This window comes from Ictalurus punctatus, chromosome 6, assembly GCF_001660625.3.
Source record: "Ictalurus punctatus breed USDA103 chromosome 6, Coco_2.0, whole genome shotgun sequence".
In the NCBI taxonomy this organism is placed as follows: Eukaryota; Metazoa; Chordata; class Actinopteri; order Siluriformes; family Ictaluridae; genus Ictalurus; species Ictalurus punctatus.
In genome coordinates this window covers 30,540,156-30,558,715 of record NC_030421.2, presented here as the reverse complement: position 1 = coordinate 30,558,715, position 18,560 = coordinate 30,540,156, and the positions used below count along the sequence as shown (strand labels likewise).

The window sequence follows — 18,560 nt, the reverse complement described above, 5'->3', positions numbered from 1 at the left end:
TTTATGTGTGACGTGTAAAGAATTCCTTTAATGGCTCCAGTAAATAAATATGATGGTACACGTTTTCCATTTGTGCCTAATATTTAAATAGTTTATGAGTATGAGGGTGAATGTGTGAATTTAACGGTAACACTTGAAATTGTGGCTGCAAACAACAAAACAACAACAACAACAAAACCTGATCTACAGGTTAGAACTGAATTCAAACTTTACATTTATTTCATTCACTGAAATAGTGAAACTATTTCAACATTTCAGACACAGGCCAAAAATAATAAATACTAAATCAAATCGGAATAAAACCGACCAATGACGTCATTCAAGTACGACACGGCCACTTAGGAGACCCGCCCACCTTTGCAATGCTAGGCAACAAGGACGCCAAACAAGCGCGTGCGCATACGGCAGGGCTTCCGCAGAAGTTTTGTAAACAAAGCAGCTACTTTTGTCGGATGTTTTGGGTTTTTTTTTAAAAACAACACGCAGTTTTTACATGTTAATAGAAATCGTGTCTCTGATCTGAATGTATGAATGTTGTGTTGTAATTATTGATCACTGATCTCGTCACATTAAAGGGATTTTTATGGCTGGAAAAAAGAAAGAAGTTAGTTTGCAGGTAATTTATAAAAACTAACGGAGCACACAGACTCTGTATTTGTGTTTTTCACAGCCTTGAAAGTCATTTTCTAATCTCAGGTGTCCATCAGTAATGACGAGCAATGGGGCGAGATGCTGGCCACGAAAGGGTTAACAGGTGAGAGGACACAGGAGAACGAAATAACTTTCATTTCACGACACAGCATGAGTTTTCCAAAGCACTATGCCTAAGGGAAATATGTAGTTATGGTTATAATTCATTGATGAAGGACTGAATACAAAACTCAAAAAGTCAGTAGCACAAAAGTCCAGCCACAAGCTTAATGTGGATTGTTTATGTCCTGAATATTCCTGGAGAACTTGAAATGACAGTTGCTGGGTCTGAAAGAGTGTATGTTTGGGAATATGGGATTGTATGTGCCATACATTTAATAACTGTTATTCAGAATAGATTTTAAGATTCTTAATCTATTTTTTCAAAACATTAAGTGATTTGTCAGCTGCATAGTTAATATATTTATGACTGTACTTTATTTAAAGTCCGAGTCGGTTTCCAATTTCACTTCATCCTGTACTATATTGACAACACATTATTAACACATTATTTGATGTTAATTTAATTTATTTTTGAAAATATAAACTCATCTCAAAATTGATGACTGTAACACACTCCAAAAAAGTTGGGACAGTCGACGGTTTACCACTGTGTAACATCACTTTTTTTTCTTTTTTTTTTAAAAAAATAACACTTATTAAGAGTTTGGGTGCTGAGTGAAGACACCAGTTGGTTAAGTTTGGCAAGCAGAATTTCCCCCATTCTTCCATTATGCATTTCTTCAGCTACACAACTGTACAAGGCTTTCATTGTCTTATTTTGAGATTCATAATGTGCCAGACATTCTCAATCGGAGAGAGGTCAGGACTGCAGGCAGGCCATGCTAGCACCTGCACTCTCTGCTTACACAACCATGCGCTTGTAATCTGGGCAGAATGTGGTTTAGCGTTGTCCTGCTCAGGATGGCAGCATATGGTGCTCCAAAATGTGTACATATCTTTCTGCATTAATGGTGCCCTCACAGATGAACAAATTACCCATGCCATGGTGACTGACTCGCCCGTGTACCATGACAGATACTGGCTTTTGGACCTGACACTGATAACAGCTTGGACGGCTGTTTTGTCCAAAAACTATTTGACATGTTGACTCATCAGACCACAAAACATGATTCCACTGTGCTTCTGTCCATCTCAGATGAGACCGAGCCCAGAGAAGTGGGCAGCGCTTCTGGACAGTGTTGATGTTAGGCTTCTGCTTTGCATAGTAAAGCCTTAACTTGCATCTGAGGATGCAGCGGCGAATGGTGTTGACTCACAAAGGTTTACCAAAGTATTCCCGAGCCCATGTCAGGATATCCATTACAGACTCATGACGGTTTTTAAAGACAGTGATGTCTGAGGGATCAGACATCACGTGCATTCGGAAGTGGTTTTCAGCCTTGCCCTTTACGCACCGAGATTTGAGCGGATTCCTTGAATCTTTTAATTATATTGTGCACCGCAGAAGGTGAAATGCCCAAAATCCTACCAATGTGTCTTTGGGGAATGTTGGTCTTAAAGTGTTGGATTATTTACTGATGCATCTGTTGGTAGATCGGCAAGCCTCGACCCATCCTTGCTCTTGAAGGACTAGGCCTTTTTTTGAGGCTCCTTATGTATTATGATTAGACGATTGCCTCACCTGTTTCACATCACCTTCTTATCTTATTTCTTACTTGTCACCTCGCTATTAGTCCTAAATCGCCCCGTCCCAACTTTTTTGGAATGTGTCGCATAGATCAACTAAAAAAAAAATATTTAAATACATGACAAAGTACATTTACAAATCACTCCTCTTTGTTTTTATTAGTATTTTCCATACTGTCCCAACATTTCCGGAATGGGGATTGTATAAGAATTCAAAAATATATTTTATATTATAACTGATAATGGTGGATTGTGATCTCTTATAACAAAAAAGAAAGAAAAAAACCCACTTTGAGAACCCATGGTATAGATATTTATATTTTCAGAAAATTATTCAAGTTTATCTTAGCCTGTCTGGGACATGCTGTATAGCCTGATAGCATAATTCCTTCTGTTCATTTGTTGTACTGTATCCTCTGTGTCTGTCTGGTCTGTCAGTGGTGGACGTGTTCCAGCAGTGGTGTGGACCATGTCGTGCTGTCGTCAGCCTGTTCAGAAAAGTAAAAAATGAGTTGGGAGATGACCTGCTGCATTTTGCCATAGTAAGCTAGCCATTAGACATGAATCTGAGAATCTGAGAACAAGAGTGCTGTTCTAGGATCAGATGCCTCCATGTTTATTGGGGGAATCTTTTTTCACAGAAGTACATCCTTCACCACTTCTGCTATAAGTTCTGAGTTGGCCGCTATTGTGTGCAAAATTTTGATTTATGTGCCTTTTTAACTCCCAAGGCAGAAGCTGATAGCATTGAAGCACTAGAGAAGTACAGAGGAAAATGTGAGCCCACCTTCCTGTTCTATGCTGTAAGTCAATGAAGAAAGATTATCAGTCCTCCTTCACAACTCATCAGTTCTGTGAATAAATGTCAGGAAGTTTTTCATATTTTAACAGTCCAGTCTGTGGCTTACTCTTCCAAGACACTGTAAGAAGAGAGACCTGCATTAGTCTTTGCTTATTGTTTGGACACACAAAAACCACTGATAACCCTTAGCGAAAGGGAGTATATATGATGTTAAACGATTTAATTATCATCACACACTTAATTAATTTAAATGAACAAGGCTGATATTTTTTTTGCTACATGTGAACAGTGAAAGCGGCTTTTTCCCCCGGTCCTGTGTGTGCAGGGTTGGGAGCTTGTGGCTGTGTTGCGAGGGGCGAATGCTCCTCTCCTGCAGAAAATGATAGTGGAGGAACTGGCCAAAGAGAAAAAGGTGCTCGAGCTGGACATTAAGCGAATTGCGGTGAGCTCGACCATCCTTCAAGCATGAATGAATACCTGATGCCCCATCTTCCTCCTAGTAAACTTCCTATAAATCTCTTTCACCACTAGTGACAAAGTTTCCACACCCATCACCTTCCTATCTCCTCTCGAATATTGAACAACTCCTTCCCAAGATTGTTTGGGCGTGATAGGGCTGTATATCTAGCACAAAGCAGAAGCCACTCAGAACTCCAGCTCAGGATCTCAGAGATCTTCCCACATTTGAAAATTCCACAAACACTCTTCCTACCATTTAGTAACAATTTAGCAACTGTAAAAGGTTCTGTTATTTATCTGCATCCTCCCCATTCTTGTGGACTTATCTATTAGCATGTGTACGATTACCACAGACAATAATTTCAACACATCCCTGCACAGAAAACCTTTGACTTATAATGTTCTAGCCTAATGATCAGAAAGCTATGAGTTCAAAACCTCATCGATGCTAAACTGCCACTGTTGGACCCCTGAGCAAGTCCTTTAACACTTTTTGGTTCAGAAGCATTATATCATGGCTGACCCCAGCTTCCTAACAACTTAGGATAGGTGAAGTAAAATAATCTCAGTGTAATGTACATGTATTCGTGGACATGGAAGATTTTATTGGAAGATATTGGCATGTTTTTAGCTTTGCCAATTTGTGATTATACCTTGTTTTGTTATATGGACCTGAGTGTACATGAATCCCTCAAACCTTCGGGAAATCACAAGTAGCCAGAATTACTTTGTACTATATTGCCCCAGTGATGGAAATTTGGATAAAACTACATTAAACACTCTTCCATGTCTGTCTCCTGAGACTTTTATTCATTCTAACAGTTGTAGTTTAGAATTTGTTAATATTTATTGACAGAATTCAACATCTGACCTTAGACTGCCAGTACAGGTTAGTTTGGAGTCATGCAATAATCATTCTTTTCTCAGTACAGGGAAATGTGTCACAATTCTTGGTAATCACAGAATCACAAATACAGTATGTTATAGATGCAGTAAATAGAGATTAGGTTGAAAAACACTGAGTATTTGTTGCATTTTTTATTTTTTTATGTATTGTCTCAGGTGGAGGATGATGGGTTGATCGATAAAGCAGAAGTGCAAGAGGAAATAGAAGCTCATCAACATGAAGAATATGAAGAAGCTCTTGGTACTTACACATTCTGAAGTAATACCCCTCTAAAGATATCCATCAATGTTAAGTAATAATCATTATTTTGCCCTTCCTCCCTTTAGTGCCTGCTGACAGGCCTTACACAATGGGAATCATAAAGCCAGACGTTGTTGCACATGGGAAGACAGATGAGATTATTATGAAGGTACATGCTTAATGTAATACAGTGATTTACACCACAGTACTATTGAATTCTTGAATGTGATGGTGGGAAGGCGTTGATTAATTTCCTATAACAGCAGCTCTGACATTAGTGCCAAATGAAAGGTAAAGCACAAGTTTATATATTATTGCACTTGTACGATAACGATTTGATATCGTCTCTAGTACCCACAGGGATTTATTTTAAAAAACAAAAAAACAACAAAAAAAAAAAACATGTAATTGTTGATATGGTGAAGTTTTCTGTGAGGAGATCTTGATCTAAGATTTTTGGAAGGAGTCTCCAATATCAGTGCTTTGTACCAGTCAGAGGTAATACTGTTCCTTTAAGTTTTCCTACAATGGAAGGTCTTCAGGACGGATGGCTTTGGCGTTTCTCAGTAAAATGACAAGCTACGGGTTTTTTTTTCCTTCTTAAAAAGTAAAAAGGCTGACGAGGAAACTAACATTTATATCTGCTTTAATGTAATTAATAATGCGAACTAACTTGTTTTGTGAACATTGAATGTAACTATAAAATGATTACAATGTATGTGTCATAACTGAATAATGAATAAAAATGGTTAACTTTGAAAAATTGTTGTAGTATAAGAGAAATAAAACACTTCAGGAGATGCTGTCATAGAAAAATAATCTATGTTTATTTCCTTGTGTATGTGAATTAGCATAATAATCCCAATTCCAGCAGTAATAATCTGTATGGGTTGTTTTTTTTCCACTCAGATTCAGGATGCAGGCTTTGAGATTCTGGCTCATGAGGAGCGCACACTGAGCGAGTCGGAGGCTCAGGAGTTTTATCAGCACAAAGCAGCAGAGGTAGTGTAATCTAGCATGTATACTGCACAAGGGTCCAGTTATCTGGCTGTCTTATCGCCCTCTCAAACGCACATTCAGCTTTTCAGGATGTGTGCTTTGATTTCATAAGAATGTTTTTTTCACAGTTGCTGAAGGTCCCACAGAGCCCTTACAGGCTCAATTGGATAGATGTGTTTGTGATACAGAACAAATGATATGTATTCCTTGTAATGCAGAATGGCTACATGCATTATCTCCTTGCGATTATTATTGTTTCTGGAGGTATACTATGTGGAAGCCTAAGAATAGAGCTGCTGACAAAGTACATGTTCCTACATTTGCTTACTCTGCAGAACAACCAAACAGCATGGAACTGAGCCTCAGATTGTCTTTGACGTAGATCGGTAATGTGTACGCATCATGTCTTGTGTGTGTGTGTGTGTTCCTAGCCATACTTTCAGGAGCTGATCCGCTTCATGTCCAGTGGCCCCTCCCATGTTCTGGTCATTTCTTATCCTGAGGGTACTGATGATGTCATTTCAGCTTGGCAGGCATTCCTGGGACCAGCAGATATAGAAGAGGCCAAGAGAGAGCATCCAGAGAGGTATACTTCATATAAGCCACATCATATGGATTATGAAAGAGTTGTTATGTAGTTTAATCTTTAAATACTTGAGTCTTTCTCAACCAATAGTCATATATACTACACATTAATCTACAAACCATTCTAGTGTAAAATCGTAAAGTTATTAATTACCAAACAATAATCAAATAAAATGCTTGGTTTTATTATGACATGTTGTTGTTGGTATTGTTTACTTATTTAATAATTCAGATTGTACAAAGAGACATTTTGTCGGGCATTGTATTATTTCATTTATTTTATTGTATTCTATTTTATAGATTTCATTTCACTGTGTATTTGTGTATTTTCTCATATCCAGTTGCTTGTATATGTTTGTACATATATTTTCATCTTTTATTTAATCCTTGTACATTCTATAGCATTACTTTTTATCATTTCAGTTTCACAATTTGATCATACAGCATTTTGCACTAACACGTATAAAAAATAAATAAATAAAGCATTCTCTAAAATGTATATTGTTATATAAATATAAATATTGAGGAATCCTAGGGTTGTGGTGTCCTAGCGGACAAAAAAAAACTAATAAACAAACCACCACCACCACCCACCCAAAAAAAAAAAAAAAACTAAAAAAAACCAGACAGTAGAGGAGGTAAATAAGGTCACTAGTCACCCAAAATATGTATTTAACCTTTAACCTAAGTGTCCTTGCATTAAATATCGCATTTTCTAAAACCAAATGATAGTATTATATAAGTACTGTTTGTACCTGTAGGTAATGACAATGCTGATTATATTAATATTAATACACCACAGTATTTACAGAATCACTAAGAGGTGTGAACAGCACTGCTCTGCATCATTGCCACAGTTTTCCGTTATGTCCCTTCAGCTCATTTCTTCAGAGCCACTGAGGTGGCATGGTGTTATTTGTTGTTTTGTTTTTTTTAAAAAAAGATGTGGCCTAAAATTAATATATTGAGGTCACATTTTACTATTTTCAGGCCACAAACTAAGAATCTCATGGCCACCAATTATCTTATGGCCACACATTGTGTAACTTAAGCCCACAATTTAATGTGTTGTAGGAATGTCGTACATAATACATGAATTATTTGGCAGGGACACACAAAAAAGCCCTACATGCTTCGACAGTTTACTTAAGGTGACGCAGGCTAATGGTATACTGTAGACATGTCACAATGCCAGTGAGTTTTTTATGCATCATTCCATGATATGAAATATTATCTCCATGCTTAGGTTCCTGCCGCCACAATAATCCAATTTGATTCATTTCTCTGTCTCTCACTCAGTTTAAGATAAAACACTTGCCACAAGTTAAGCATTAAGTGGCCACAAATAAGTTTTCGAGAAACTTAACTTGTGAGCTCAGAATAGTCATTTGTGGCACCTTATTTCAAATCAGCACCATGTTACCTCAGTGGCACTGTACATTTCTATGAAGTGTGAATTGAGGATAGCAGGGCCAGAGGGAGAAAAGATTTATGCAGCTTCTCACTGCATGCAGACTAGACAAATTTTAAAACCTATCGTGAGGTGAGGACCATATTAATGCATTCTCATACATTCACATTCCATACGAATAATCTAAAATGGCTCCAAATATCTTATAGAACAAAATATGAGAGAGATCAGGAAGAGCAGATGTGTGCTTTTAGTGAGACGGTCCCATATTGTTTTCACAGATATGAGCGTTAACAGATACTATAACAGTACACATCCTGTGCTTATCGTCAGCTTCCCCTTCTCTCTGCGCTCGCTGAGAACCAGCAGTCACACCATCTGTTCTTCTTCTTCCTCTCTCTTTCTTTCTCTCATGCTTTCTCTCTTTCTCTGTTCAGCGTGTGGGTTTTTTTTTCCCGTCTAGCTATACCTCTCTAAATTTTCTTTCTCTAACATTCTCACTACCCCTGTGCATTTCTCTCGTTTTCCGTGACTTTCTCTCTTGGTTCACTTTCCTTTCTCCGTCTCTCCATGCAGCTCTTCCTTCTCCCTCGAGCTCATCTCAACATATTGTTCTGCTCGCTGATCATCTTTCTCGTTCTCTTTTTCTCCCCCAGTCTGCGAGCTCAGTATGGAACTGAGGATCTCTTTAATGCTCTTCACGGCAGTCGTGATAGCGAGGAGGCTGGTAGGGAGCTGGCCTTCTTCTTCCCCAACTTCGGACCTCCAGAACCGGAACTGGCTCCTGTGGAGAGGACGCTGGCACTCGTTCGGCCTGACGCAGCCAGAGAAAACAGAGGCATGTGCCAGAAACGCGTCTGCTTGCATGGAAATACAACCTAAAGGCACAAATATGCAGAGAGAGTGAAAGGGAGATATATATGGAAATTTGTATACCATCCCATTAGTACATGTGGGTGGGTGGGTGTTAAAATATCATACAATTTATAGCTTTGCTAAAAGATTGCTAGGAAAAGAGAATTTAAAATGAACCAAAGATATTTATGATACAGAATAGGAATAAATTATATCACATGGGACAATGGGGAAAATGAAACATTTGGTACAGAAAAAAGTTAACATCCTGTAAGCTATAGAGTCTAGCTCATTACTGTAAGCAACAGCACTAGCTATACCTGTGATACTCTGCAAGCATATTGTGGTGTAATTTATCAAGATTATATCACCCTATCACCTAGCACTAATGTAAAGACACTTTGATTTCTAACTTACACAGTCATACAGTCCAAGCTGCTCTGTCTCACAAATCCAAAAGCAGAAAACCGCAGAATCTTACTTTGGTGTCATAGTATGATGACAATCAATTAAAAATCAATTTTTTAAATTAAACTTGAGTAATAAAAATATGGATTTGTTTTGGCAGATGAGATCCTAGCAAGGATCCATGAGGCAGGATTTACAGTGGCCATGCAGAAGGAGGTGGAACTAGCAGAGGAACAGGTGCGCCAATTCTATGGTCAGCACCAAGATGAGGAAAACTTCCAAGCTCTCCTCACTAACATGACCAGGTAATCACTTTACAGTAGTGTAACATATGTCTTTGTACGTTTTGCAAAGACATACTCTTGCAATAGTATGGCCTATTGCTCTACTGTACTATTACTCTAAAGCTCTTTGGTCAAGCATGCCTTTCATGGCAAATATCAGAATCAAAACTGAGAATTGAACAGTGCTGTTTAAAATATAAACATTTTCTGTGAAAATTGTATGCATGTTTAATATAAAGTATGTGATTTGTTGTATTGCTGTGTGTAGTGGTCCTGTGCTGGCTCTGGTTCTGGCTAAACAGGGGGCTGTGGAGCACTGGAGAAATCTGCTGGGACCCAAAGACCCAACACAGGCAAAGCAGGAACAGGCAAACTGGTACACAGCATCTGAGTTTATTAGCTTTGATTCAATTACTGAAACTGTAGTTTCTGTGGGAAAATGTGGAGTCTGGAAAATTCTAGAAAAGTTCCTTGAGAAACTGTATGTTGTAGTCAGAAGACAAACGTTCAAATATCAAAGTTCAAATATCACTATACTAAAAGCAAAATGAATTCAATTCAGTTACAGAATTCAGAGGAAGTAGATTTTTTTCTTCTTCTTCATTTAAGTTTCCCCATTTCTTTACGACAGCCTCGTTACTGGCTTATTACCCTTTGTGAGGTTAACACTGATGTCGTATGTGCCCTCAATAGACATACGTTTCTGAGTGGGAAAGTTTTTGTGTGTGAGCATAGAGTTCCCCTAAAATATGTCCTCACAAGTTAGCTTATATATGCTTTTTAAAAAGATAAAAACATCCTGTCAGAATGTCATGTTATCTAGTTCATGGCTTTACTCATCTACTGTTTGAATATGACTATGAGAAATGATGTCAGGTTAACTCATGTTAGCTAGTTGGCTAGTGCTAGCAGTAAAGATTAATATGACTAGTTAGGAATCTTGTCAGGTTAACACTTTTTAGCTAGCTGACTGGTGTTAGCAGTGAAGTTTATGACCATTTCTGAATATTACATACAAAGTCCCATCTGAAATTTTGCTGAGTCAGTTTATTTAGTTAATTGGCCAGTGTTAGCTGTGAAAATTTTAAACATCTATGAATAAGACTTCTCAGTAATCCTGTCAGGTTAGATGGATAGCTAGCAATCACAAACTGTGAAAATACACGAAAGCAAGTGACTTGCTTGTTCCTGCTTGAAGTTGTTGGATTTTTTTTTTTTTTTGTTCCTTGTTAAGATTTCCCATATAGAAATACTATGTGAGATGTGAAGAGTTATTCTCTAAGAAGGAATGAGAGTTTTCCATGGAATGGAGCTACTGAAAGAAAGTAATGTAAGAGCTAGGTTTTGCAATAATCCGTGTAAAATCCAGAGCTGGGTAACACACGGAGAAAGCAGAAATATTGTAGCTGTGAGAAACATTACCAAAGTATCTGAGAAACAGAGTGGGTGCAGGTCCATTTTTTTCAATCTAACTCAACAAATCTAATTGAACAATTAGTGCCAGTACCAACAACTCCTATCTTTAATTAAAACAGTTCTGATTCTTTAGAGATGTTTGATGTCGACAGGAAAAAAAACAGCAGGCTGTCATAAAGGCTCAAAATGTTGAATGATTTATACAACTGGTTGAAAAAAACCTTGATAACGAACATTATTTCTATGGAGCAAGAAAAAGCAGATACATGGCACAGATTTGCGTTCTTTAAGGAAAAGATGCATTTTCCTGAACGATCTTGCTTCTTGTTTACTTATTGTTGTGCTTTTGATTTCGCTTGCTTCAGTTTCAGAGTAGCTTTAAAATAACTTCGGGTACTACTCCTGAATTATGTAAATGTCTACATTTATTACTGAAGCGCACTGCAGGTTGTTTCCGAGATGTACTTTATGTATTTATGTATATAAAGCCTTAAGATCCAGACATACAGTATAGATATACCGTAGATATAGATACATTTATACAGTTGATATACTGTAGTCATTGGTTAAACATACTATGTACCCATATTTCAAAACCACAACCAAGTACATAACTGACTGAAAAATATTTAGAAAAGAACCAAAAGAAAGTATAATTTGACCACACCTGATTGGTAAAAGGCAGTGTTTGACATCTGGAAGAGCAGAGATGTTAGGAATGCAAGCGGATGCTATAGTTGTTATAAAAGCAATGGGTGGGAATACAAGTTATTAGAAAATGCTTCTATTGCATTTAAATTGTATATAAAAACTTTAACTATCTTTTTTTTTTGTTCAATATTAATTAGGTGTAAGAAGAATAATATTGCTGACAAGAATTGTAATATAATTTTACAAATTAAATGATTTATCCATATCAGGATATTCAGCCAAAAGTACGAGTCATTCATATAAAGGGAGGGAAATAAGTATTAGGTAATAGTCTGAATACTGATCTGAATACTTATTTCTGCTCACTGTACAGACGTAATGTGTGTGTGTGTGTGTGTGTGTGTGTGTATGTGTGTATATATATATTTATATATATATATTTATATATATATATATAGAGAGAGAGAGAGAACACGCTCTTTTCATCTTTACCAATAATCCCAGAGTGGATTGCAGATTGAATTCAAATTGCAATGATCAACGTGGATTTACATGAATACGGTTTTAAATAAGATGTGTCTTCATTGATGTTGTGTGTGTGTGTGTGTGTGGGGGGGGTTCTCAAGCCTGAGAGCTCAGTTCACAGGGGAGAGTGTGTATGTGAACCAGCTGCATGGAAGCGAGAGCGTGGAAGCGGCTGAGCAGGAGATCAGCTTCTTTTTCCCTACAGAGTGCACACTGGCTGTTATCAAACCTGACACTTCAGAGGAGCTCAGAGGTACTGTACTAATCAGGGTTGTTTATGGCAACTGCACATTCCGCTCGGTGTTAGTAACAGCAGTCCATAGTTTCTGTTCGCATATACAATAGTTTGTTTTTTAATCAATTAAAATTCTCTTTTAAACCACACGCTTACTCAAGTGGCAAATAATTTGATGGCTTATTGGTTAGGCAATTAATTGAACTGTGAAATGTGTTCCTACTATAACAATTTGTATAGCACCTTTCATACATAAAATGCAGCTCAAATTGCTTCGTGAGGAAATTAAAAAGATAATAAAGAGATAATAAAAATCTAATAGGCATATAATGTGAGCAGCAATAATATGAATGTATACATATAAATCATTAGGAATGTCAGCAACAATGAGACTAAATACAAAGGGAAGAAATCATATGAAAAACAAGTGTGAGAGGTGGCTTTCTGTTTTGGTGAATAAAATCAGAAGAGTGATTCACCACAATTTTTGTTGTTGTTGTAAACATTGGGTACATTGGGCAGCTGTAGCTAATGCAAAGTAAAATCTAGAAGCTACTGATTAGCTTGAGGTTGTTCTAATAGTTATTACAGGCTTTTACTTGTCATTACCATGTTTGAGGAAATTACTGGGGAGCAGAATAGTTTCTACAAATAATTTAATCAATACACAGGCCTTCCATATTTCACTGTAAAAGAAGAAGCAGGACTGCAGCTTACCTCATTTTTGCTCTACTGACCATCCTCTAGATAAATCTTCAATCGTAGTTGCATGTCTGTTCCACAGAGGAGATCTTGGTGGAGGTCCGAGCTGCAGGATTCACCATCTCTGAGCAGAAGGAGATGGTTTTGTCCAGGGAGATGGCTGAGGAATTCTACAAACAGCTCACAGACAAGCCATTCTTCAACCAGTTAGTGGACTACATGTGTCGGTGAGACCATATACACTCTCTCACAAATTCTACTTTCCTCTGATTATAGCAAGGTAAAAGTGTTTGCCATGGACTTTTACTTCTGTACATATTATATTTCTATCTGAAAACCTGACTGCCTCTGCCAGAAAGCTTAAAATGGGCCGTGGATGGATCTTCCAGCTGGACAATGATCCAAAACATACATCAAAATCAACACAAAAATGGTTTACTGACCACAAAATCAAGGTCCTGCGATGGCCATCCCAGTCCCCTGACCTGAACCCATAGAAAACCTGTGGGGTGAACTGAAGAGGAGAGTCCACCAGCGTGGACCTTGAAATTTGAAGGATCTGGAGAGATTCTGTATGGAGGAACAGTCTCAGATCCCATGTCACGTATTCTCCAACCTCATCAGGCATTATAGGAGAAGACTCAGAGCTGTTATCCTGGCAAAGGGAGGTAGCACAAAGTATTGACTAAAAGGGTGTCAATAATTGCTGCAAAACCTATATTTAACAAAGATTTTTTGGGGATAAACCTGTGTTTTATTTGCAATTGTTTGATATCCATGAGAGCAGAGTATTTTTGTGATTTTTTTTTTAACAAAAGATCAAAAGTTTAAACAAAACAAAAACAAATTTTCACCTTCTTTGCTCATATTTACCAAGGGTGCCAATATTTGTGGAGGGCACTGGATATAGATATATAGTGTTTTTGTATAAATCTGTGAGCAAACGTAAATGCTTTATGAATTAACATGTTTCCTACAGCTGAAGAAAAACAGCCACAAAGTATGATGCTGCCACCACCATGCTTCCCTGTGGAGATGGTGTTCTTTTGATGATGTGCTATGATTTTTTTGTGCCAAACATTTGTGCAAAACTTTTGGTATTCTGGCCAAAAAGTTGAACTTTGATGTTATCAGCTCATTAGACATTATTCCACATGGTTTTGGGAGATTGGATGCATTTATTTATTTATTTATTTATTGTTTAAAAAAAAAAGGCTTCCGTCTTGCCACCCTACCTCATAGCCCAGAGATATGAAGAATTTGGCAGATTGCTGTCACATGTAGGGAGCAACCAGTACTTTCCAGAAATTGCTGCAATTTCTTTTAATGTTGTTGTAGGCCTCTTGGCAGCCTCTCTGACCAGTTTTCTTCTAATCTTCTCATCAATTTTAGAGGGATGTCCTGTTCTTAGTAGTGTCACTGTCATGCCATATTTTCCCCAATTGTTGATTATTGTTTTTACAGTGTTCTATGGTATATTCACTGCCTTGGAAATTTTGTTGTAACCCTCTCCTGACTGATATTTTTCAAAAATGAGATCCCATACCTAGTTTTTAAGCTCTTTGTGGCCCATGGCATTTCCGGTTGGATGTTACCAAGAAGATGTCAGGAAAATCCTACAGGAACAGCTGTACTTTATTTGGGGTTAACCAGTCACTTTAATTGATGGCAGGTAATTAGTATTTAACATGAGTTTGAATGTGATTGGGTGATTCTGAACACTGCTGCATTCCCAATTATAAAGGGGAGTGCACACTTATGCAAGCTGGGTATTGGAAGTTTTTTGTTTCTCTTTATTTATTTTTTTTATGTATAATTTATAGCCTACAATTTGGGAACTAAATTGCATATTGGAAGAGTCAATAAGACAATTTTATTGTTAATCAGTTGGGGATTCTGAGGACAAATTATGGCTCCTTCCCTGACATAGCATAGCTATTAAAGTGACACATGATCACAGTTGTCAGATTCACAAACACAATTTTACTTCACATGGATGATATGAACTTGGTCAGTTTATGAATATTTTTATATTATATATTAATCTTGGTGTTGTATGCAAATCTGATTACAGTGATAGCAGATCAACACCTAAAGATCATGCTTCTGAAATGCTTTTAGTTTGAATTATAATGATGCAGGTTACTGCGCTCATGGACCAGAACGAAATGTGTAGTCTCTAAGATTTGGGTCAGTTTTATGTTATTACAACTATAACAGTCACCAGACTGTCATAAAGATTCTGTCTTGTGAATTTAATAAGGCAAAAAAAAAAAAAAAAAATGCAGCTTTGCAGTTTCTCAGTAACATTTTGATGTCCTGTGTCTAAAAACTTTACAGCTTTCTCTGACTGCTACAAAGTGCTGACACTGGACTCTCCTTCCAAAAAATGTTAAATCAACGTAATTACAAACATTTTGAAAAATCCGTTTACACGACGTGCCTGTCACACAAGTCCCTGTGTGTATTGTTACTATACATAACATATATAACATATCAGTATGACAAACCTTGTGGCCAACACTATTCTCAGACCCTTCAGAAAATTCATCAACACGTTCGGACCAATCAGATTCAAGAATTCAACAGTGCTGTGGTACAATTGTAACCTACTGTATATGTATCAGTTTAGAACAGCATTGTCATTGTGAACCTATTTCTCTTTGATCAATTTTGTACTTTTTTCGCCTCGACCTTGTACCCAAACAGAGCTGTTTTTGAATTTCGCCAAAATCAACCCCTTTTTAAAATCAACCCAAATAGCCTAAAACACACTGCTGTCATCACATTCACTTTAATATTGTATATCATATCCTATATCCAATTAGTGAACTAATTTTCGATATATCTATATCTTACCGTTTCCACCAGTGGTCCATGTACAATGCTGATTCTGTCTAAAGAGAATGCGGTAGAGGAGTGGAGGACAATGATGGGCCCTGCTGACCCCAGTAAGGCAAAAGAGACAGCACCAGGATCGCTGAGAGCTCGCTTTGCTAAGGACATCCTGGAGAATACTGTGCATGGTTCATCCAGCTCACAGCACGCACAGGAGAAGATACAGCTCATCTTCAGGGAGATCAGCTCAGAGAGTCAAGTAATCAGTACGGGAAGTGACGATGAGCCAAATCCATTAGGTAATCTAATTAGCCTTTAACAATTAAAAAAAAAAAAACACACCTAATCAGATCAAGCACAGAATTGAAATGTTAGTAATCACACATTTTTATTTTTAATATTTGGTGTTAGATTAGCAATCTTTCACTAATTTCAGAACTGGTAGTGGGGCAAAGTGATAAATTCAAACCCAAATAGAGAAGTGTAAGGCACATTTAGAGGAAAGCAGTTTGTTCTGTACTTGACAAAGCTAGCATACTGTCTTGCTTTACAAGCTTATTATTATACTTATAAAAAATTAATTACTACACCTGCCAGAGCTTTTAAGCTACATGCACCAAACTCGCCAAAGACCTTCAGCTTGTTCTGACTCGAGTTGCTTTGACTTTTCTTAGTGATCGGAATTACAGAATTCCCGTTACGGAAGCTCAAAGTGGCCAAAATTCCCTTTGACTTGCGTTGAACTGACTGGTATAACTCCTTGAGCTTTCAAGCTACTTCAACCAAACTCACCACAGTCCTTCAGACCGATCAGGCTATATTTTTCCAAATTGATCGGAGTCGGTATTCCCTTAGCAGACGATGAAATATCCCAAAAACTCCCATTCACTTACATTGGCGGAACGTTCAGAGCCTGGCTCCAACTGTCAAAACTCACATACGCCGCTCTCTCGATCTCTCTACCCTATCAATCAACCCAATACTAAAATACTAGCACCCTACATGGCCAACTCTAAAAGTATTGGCACCCTATCCGGCCAGCTCTATCTGTCCAGCCCTAGACATATTGGCTCCACATTAGCTTCGGATTTCAAACTGATAACTATTTTAAAGTGTCAGACTTGCTTTCTCAAGCCAACATCAAAGTGTGTCATGACAAACTTTACCTACTAGTTCTTGTTCTGTAACAATGAATGCCCACAGAATCTCAATTCATTCACCTACAAGGGCATATTTATTTCAAAATAACCAATGTGTACAGGTGTGAGTGCAAATAAAATTGAGGGAGAGAACTAGAGATTAAAAATCATTACACTGACTGGTCATTTTAACACTTTAACATCAGCTCTTTGCTCTCAGGACAAAATAGCCTGAACATAATCTATATACTATAAATCTAACTTTTTCATATTCATTTGAGAAACTGCGCCATGCAGAATTTCATTTAATGTTTTTAGTAATAATTTAATAGTTTAAATAAGAAACCCCCCCAAGAAATTGTGCAGAAGAAGTGATAAGTTTGCTTTTGAACCCAGAAGCCACAGAGAGCCATCCAACATCTTCAGAGAAAACGTTGGATTTACCTGAGCAGAAGGAAGGTGGTAATACAGGTTTGTGTATCCTGTGACACTATCACTAGTTTCATTTTAAACCATATAAGCATTTTGATATTGGGTATAATAATATGTTGACTCCTAATGATTTTAATGTACGTTTTACATTTCATTTTAGGAGAACAGACTCCCACTTCAGATCTTCAGGGCCAGACTTCAGACAGAGTGCAGGAATCCTGAACGTCACTAACGCTCTTGGGGCCGCAAATCCCCACAACCACGCCCCAAAATTTAGTGGAAAGCTTTCCCATAGGCTAAATTTGGAATGGGATGTTCAACAAGCACATTATGGTGTGAATGGTCAGGTGTCACAAATGTTTGGCCATATAGTTTATCATCATAGTTTAAGTAGATGAGAAAATTGTAAAGCAAAGAGGAGTTGGAACCTCTTTGGAAACTCAAGATAAATGTGACCAAATTATGGCAATGGAAATTTGGGCACATGTATGAGGTTTACATTTTGGTGTGTTATTAGTATTACATCATTGATATTAGCATTTTTAACAATTGTGTGACTTTCCTCTAATATACAGAAAACAACCCCAAGCTGTATGACTTGCACAGCTTTCCGCCGCTGTGGCCTGTGAGACTGTCGGATCATTTATATGCAATAAACAATTTTTGAAGAATGCAGCTCTTTTCTAGTTGATGATATAGTCAGAAAAAAAAGATTATTAAACCCTAGTGTTCAGATCATATATATATATATATATATATATATATATTTTTTTTTTTTTTTTTTTTTTAAAGTTTGCAATGATTTGCAAATCTCATAAACCCTTATGTTATTCACAATAGAACATAGAGAACATATCAAATGTTTCAACTGAGTAAATGTACCATTTTAAGGAAAAAATAAGGTAATTTTGAATTAATTTGATGGCCACAACACATCTCAAAAGTCTTTGGACATATATACACACACACACACACACACACAGTGGTGCTTGAAAGTTATGTGAATTAGAATTCTCTATATTTCCGCATTCATATGAACTAAAACATCATCAGATTTTCACACAAGTCCTAAAAGTAGACAAAGAGAATCCAATTAAACAAATGAGAAAAGAAATTATGCTTGGTCACCTATTTATTGAGGAAAATGATCCAATATCACATGTGTGAGTGGCAAAAGTATGTGAACCTCTAGGATTAGCAGATTAATTTGAAGGTGAAATTAGAGTCGGGTGTTTTCAATCAATGGGACAACTATCAGGTGTGAGTGAGTTTCCTGTTTTATTTAAAGAAAATTCTCTTCCTGATTTATTTAAAGATTTATCAACGTCTGAT

General features: G+C 37.2%; 1 protein-coding gene and 1 long non-coding RNA gene across 2 annotated transcripts; one reads left to right on the top strand and one right to left on the bottom strand.

The window, feature by feature from the left end:
- The first annotated feature begins 376 nt into the window (after nucleotides 1–376).
- On the top strand, nucleotides 377–17,539 carry nme9 (NME/NM23 family member 9). Its single transcript, XM_017469088.3, has 17 exons — nucleotides 377–616; nucleotides 697–754; nucleotides 2,779–2,882; nucleotides 3,072–3,143; nucleotides 3,468–3,584; nucleotides 4,664–4,748; nucleotides 4,835–4,917; nucleotides 5,658–5,750; nucleotides 6,179–6,333; nucleotides 8,400–8,581; nucleotides 9,167–9,311; nucleotides 9,559–9,666; nucleotides 11,984–12,135; nucleotides 12,902–13,046; nucleotides 15,691–15,956; nucleotides 17,193–17,267; nucleotides 17,389–17,539. Exons 1-17 carry the CDS (start codon nucleotides 584–586, stop codon nucleotides 17,448–17,450), a joined length of 1,935 nt encoding a protein of 644 aa, XP_017324577.1. The 5' UTR covers nucleotides 377–583; the 3' UTR covers nucleotides 17,451–17,539.
- Nucleotides 8,530–15,786, bottom strand: LOC128632934 (uncharacterized). The gene is made up of 3 exons (XR_008396609.1): nucleotides 15,679–15,786; nucleotides 12,835–13,474; nucleotides 8,530–8,621 (listed from the first exon to the last, which is right to left on the bottom strand). It is a non-coding gene; the product is annotated as an uncharacterized LOC128632934 (long non-coding RNA).
- Nucleotides 17,540–18,560: the final 1,021 nt, after the last annotated feature.

Coding starts and splice junctions, on each gene's coding strand:
- nme9 (XM_017469088.3), top strand. CDS start 584: ATGGCTGGAAAAAAGAAAGAAGTTAGTTTGCAG. Junction 4,918..5,657: donor CAGATGAGATTATTATGAAG/GTACATGCTTAA, acceptor TTTTCCACTCAG/ATTCAGGATGCAGGCTTTGA. Junction 6,334..8,399: donor AAGAGAGAGCATCCAGAGAG/GTATACTTCATA, acceptor TTTCTCCCCCAG/TCTGCGAGCTCAGTATGGAA.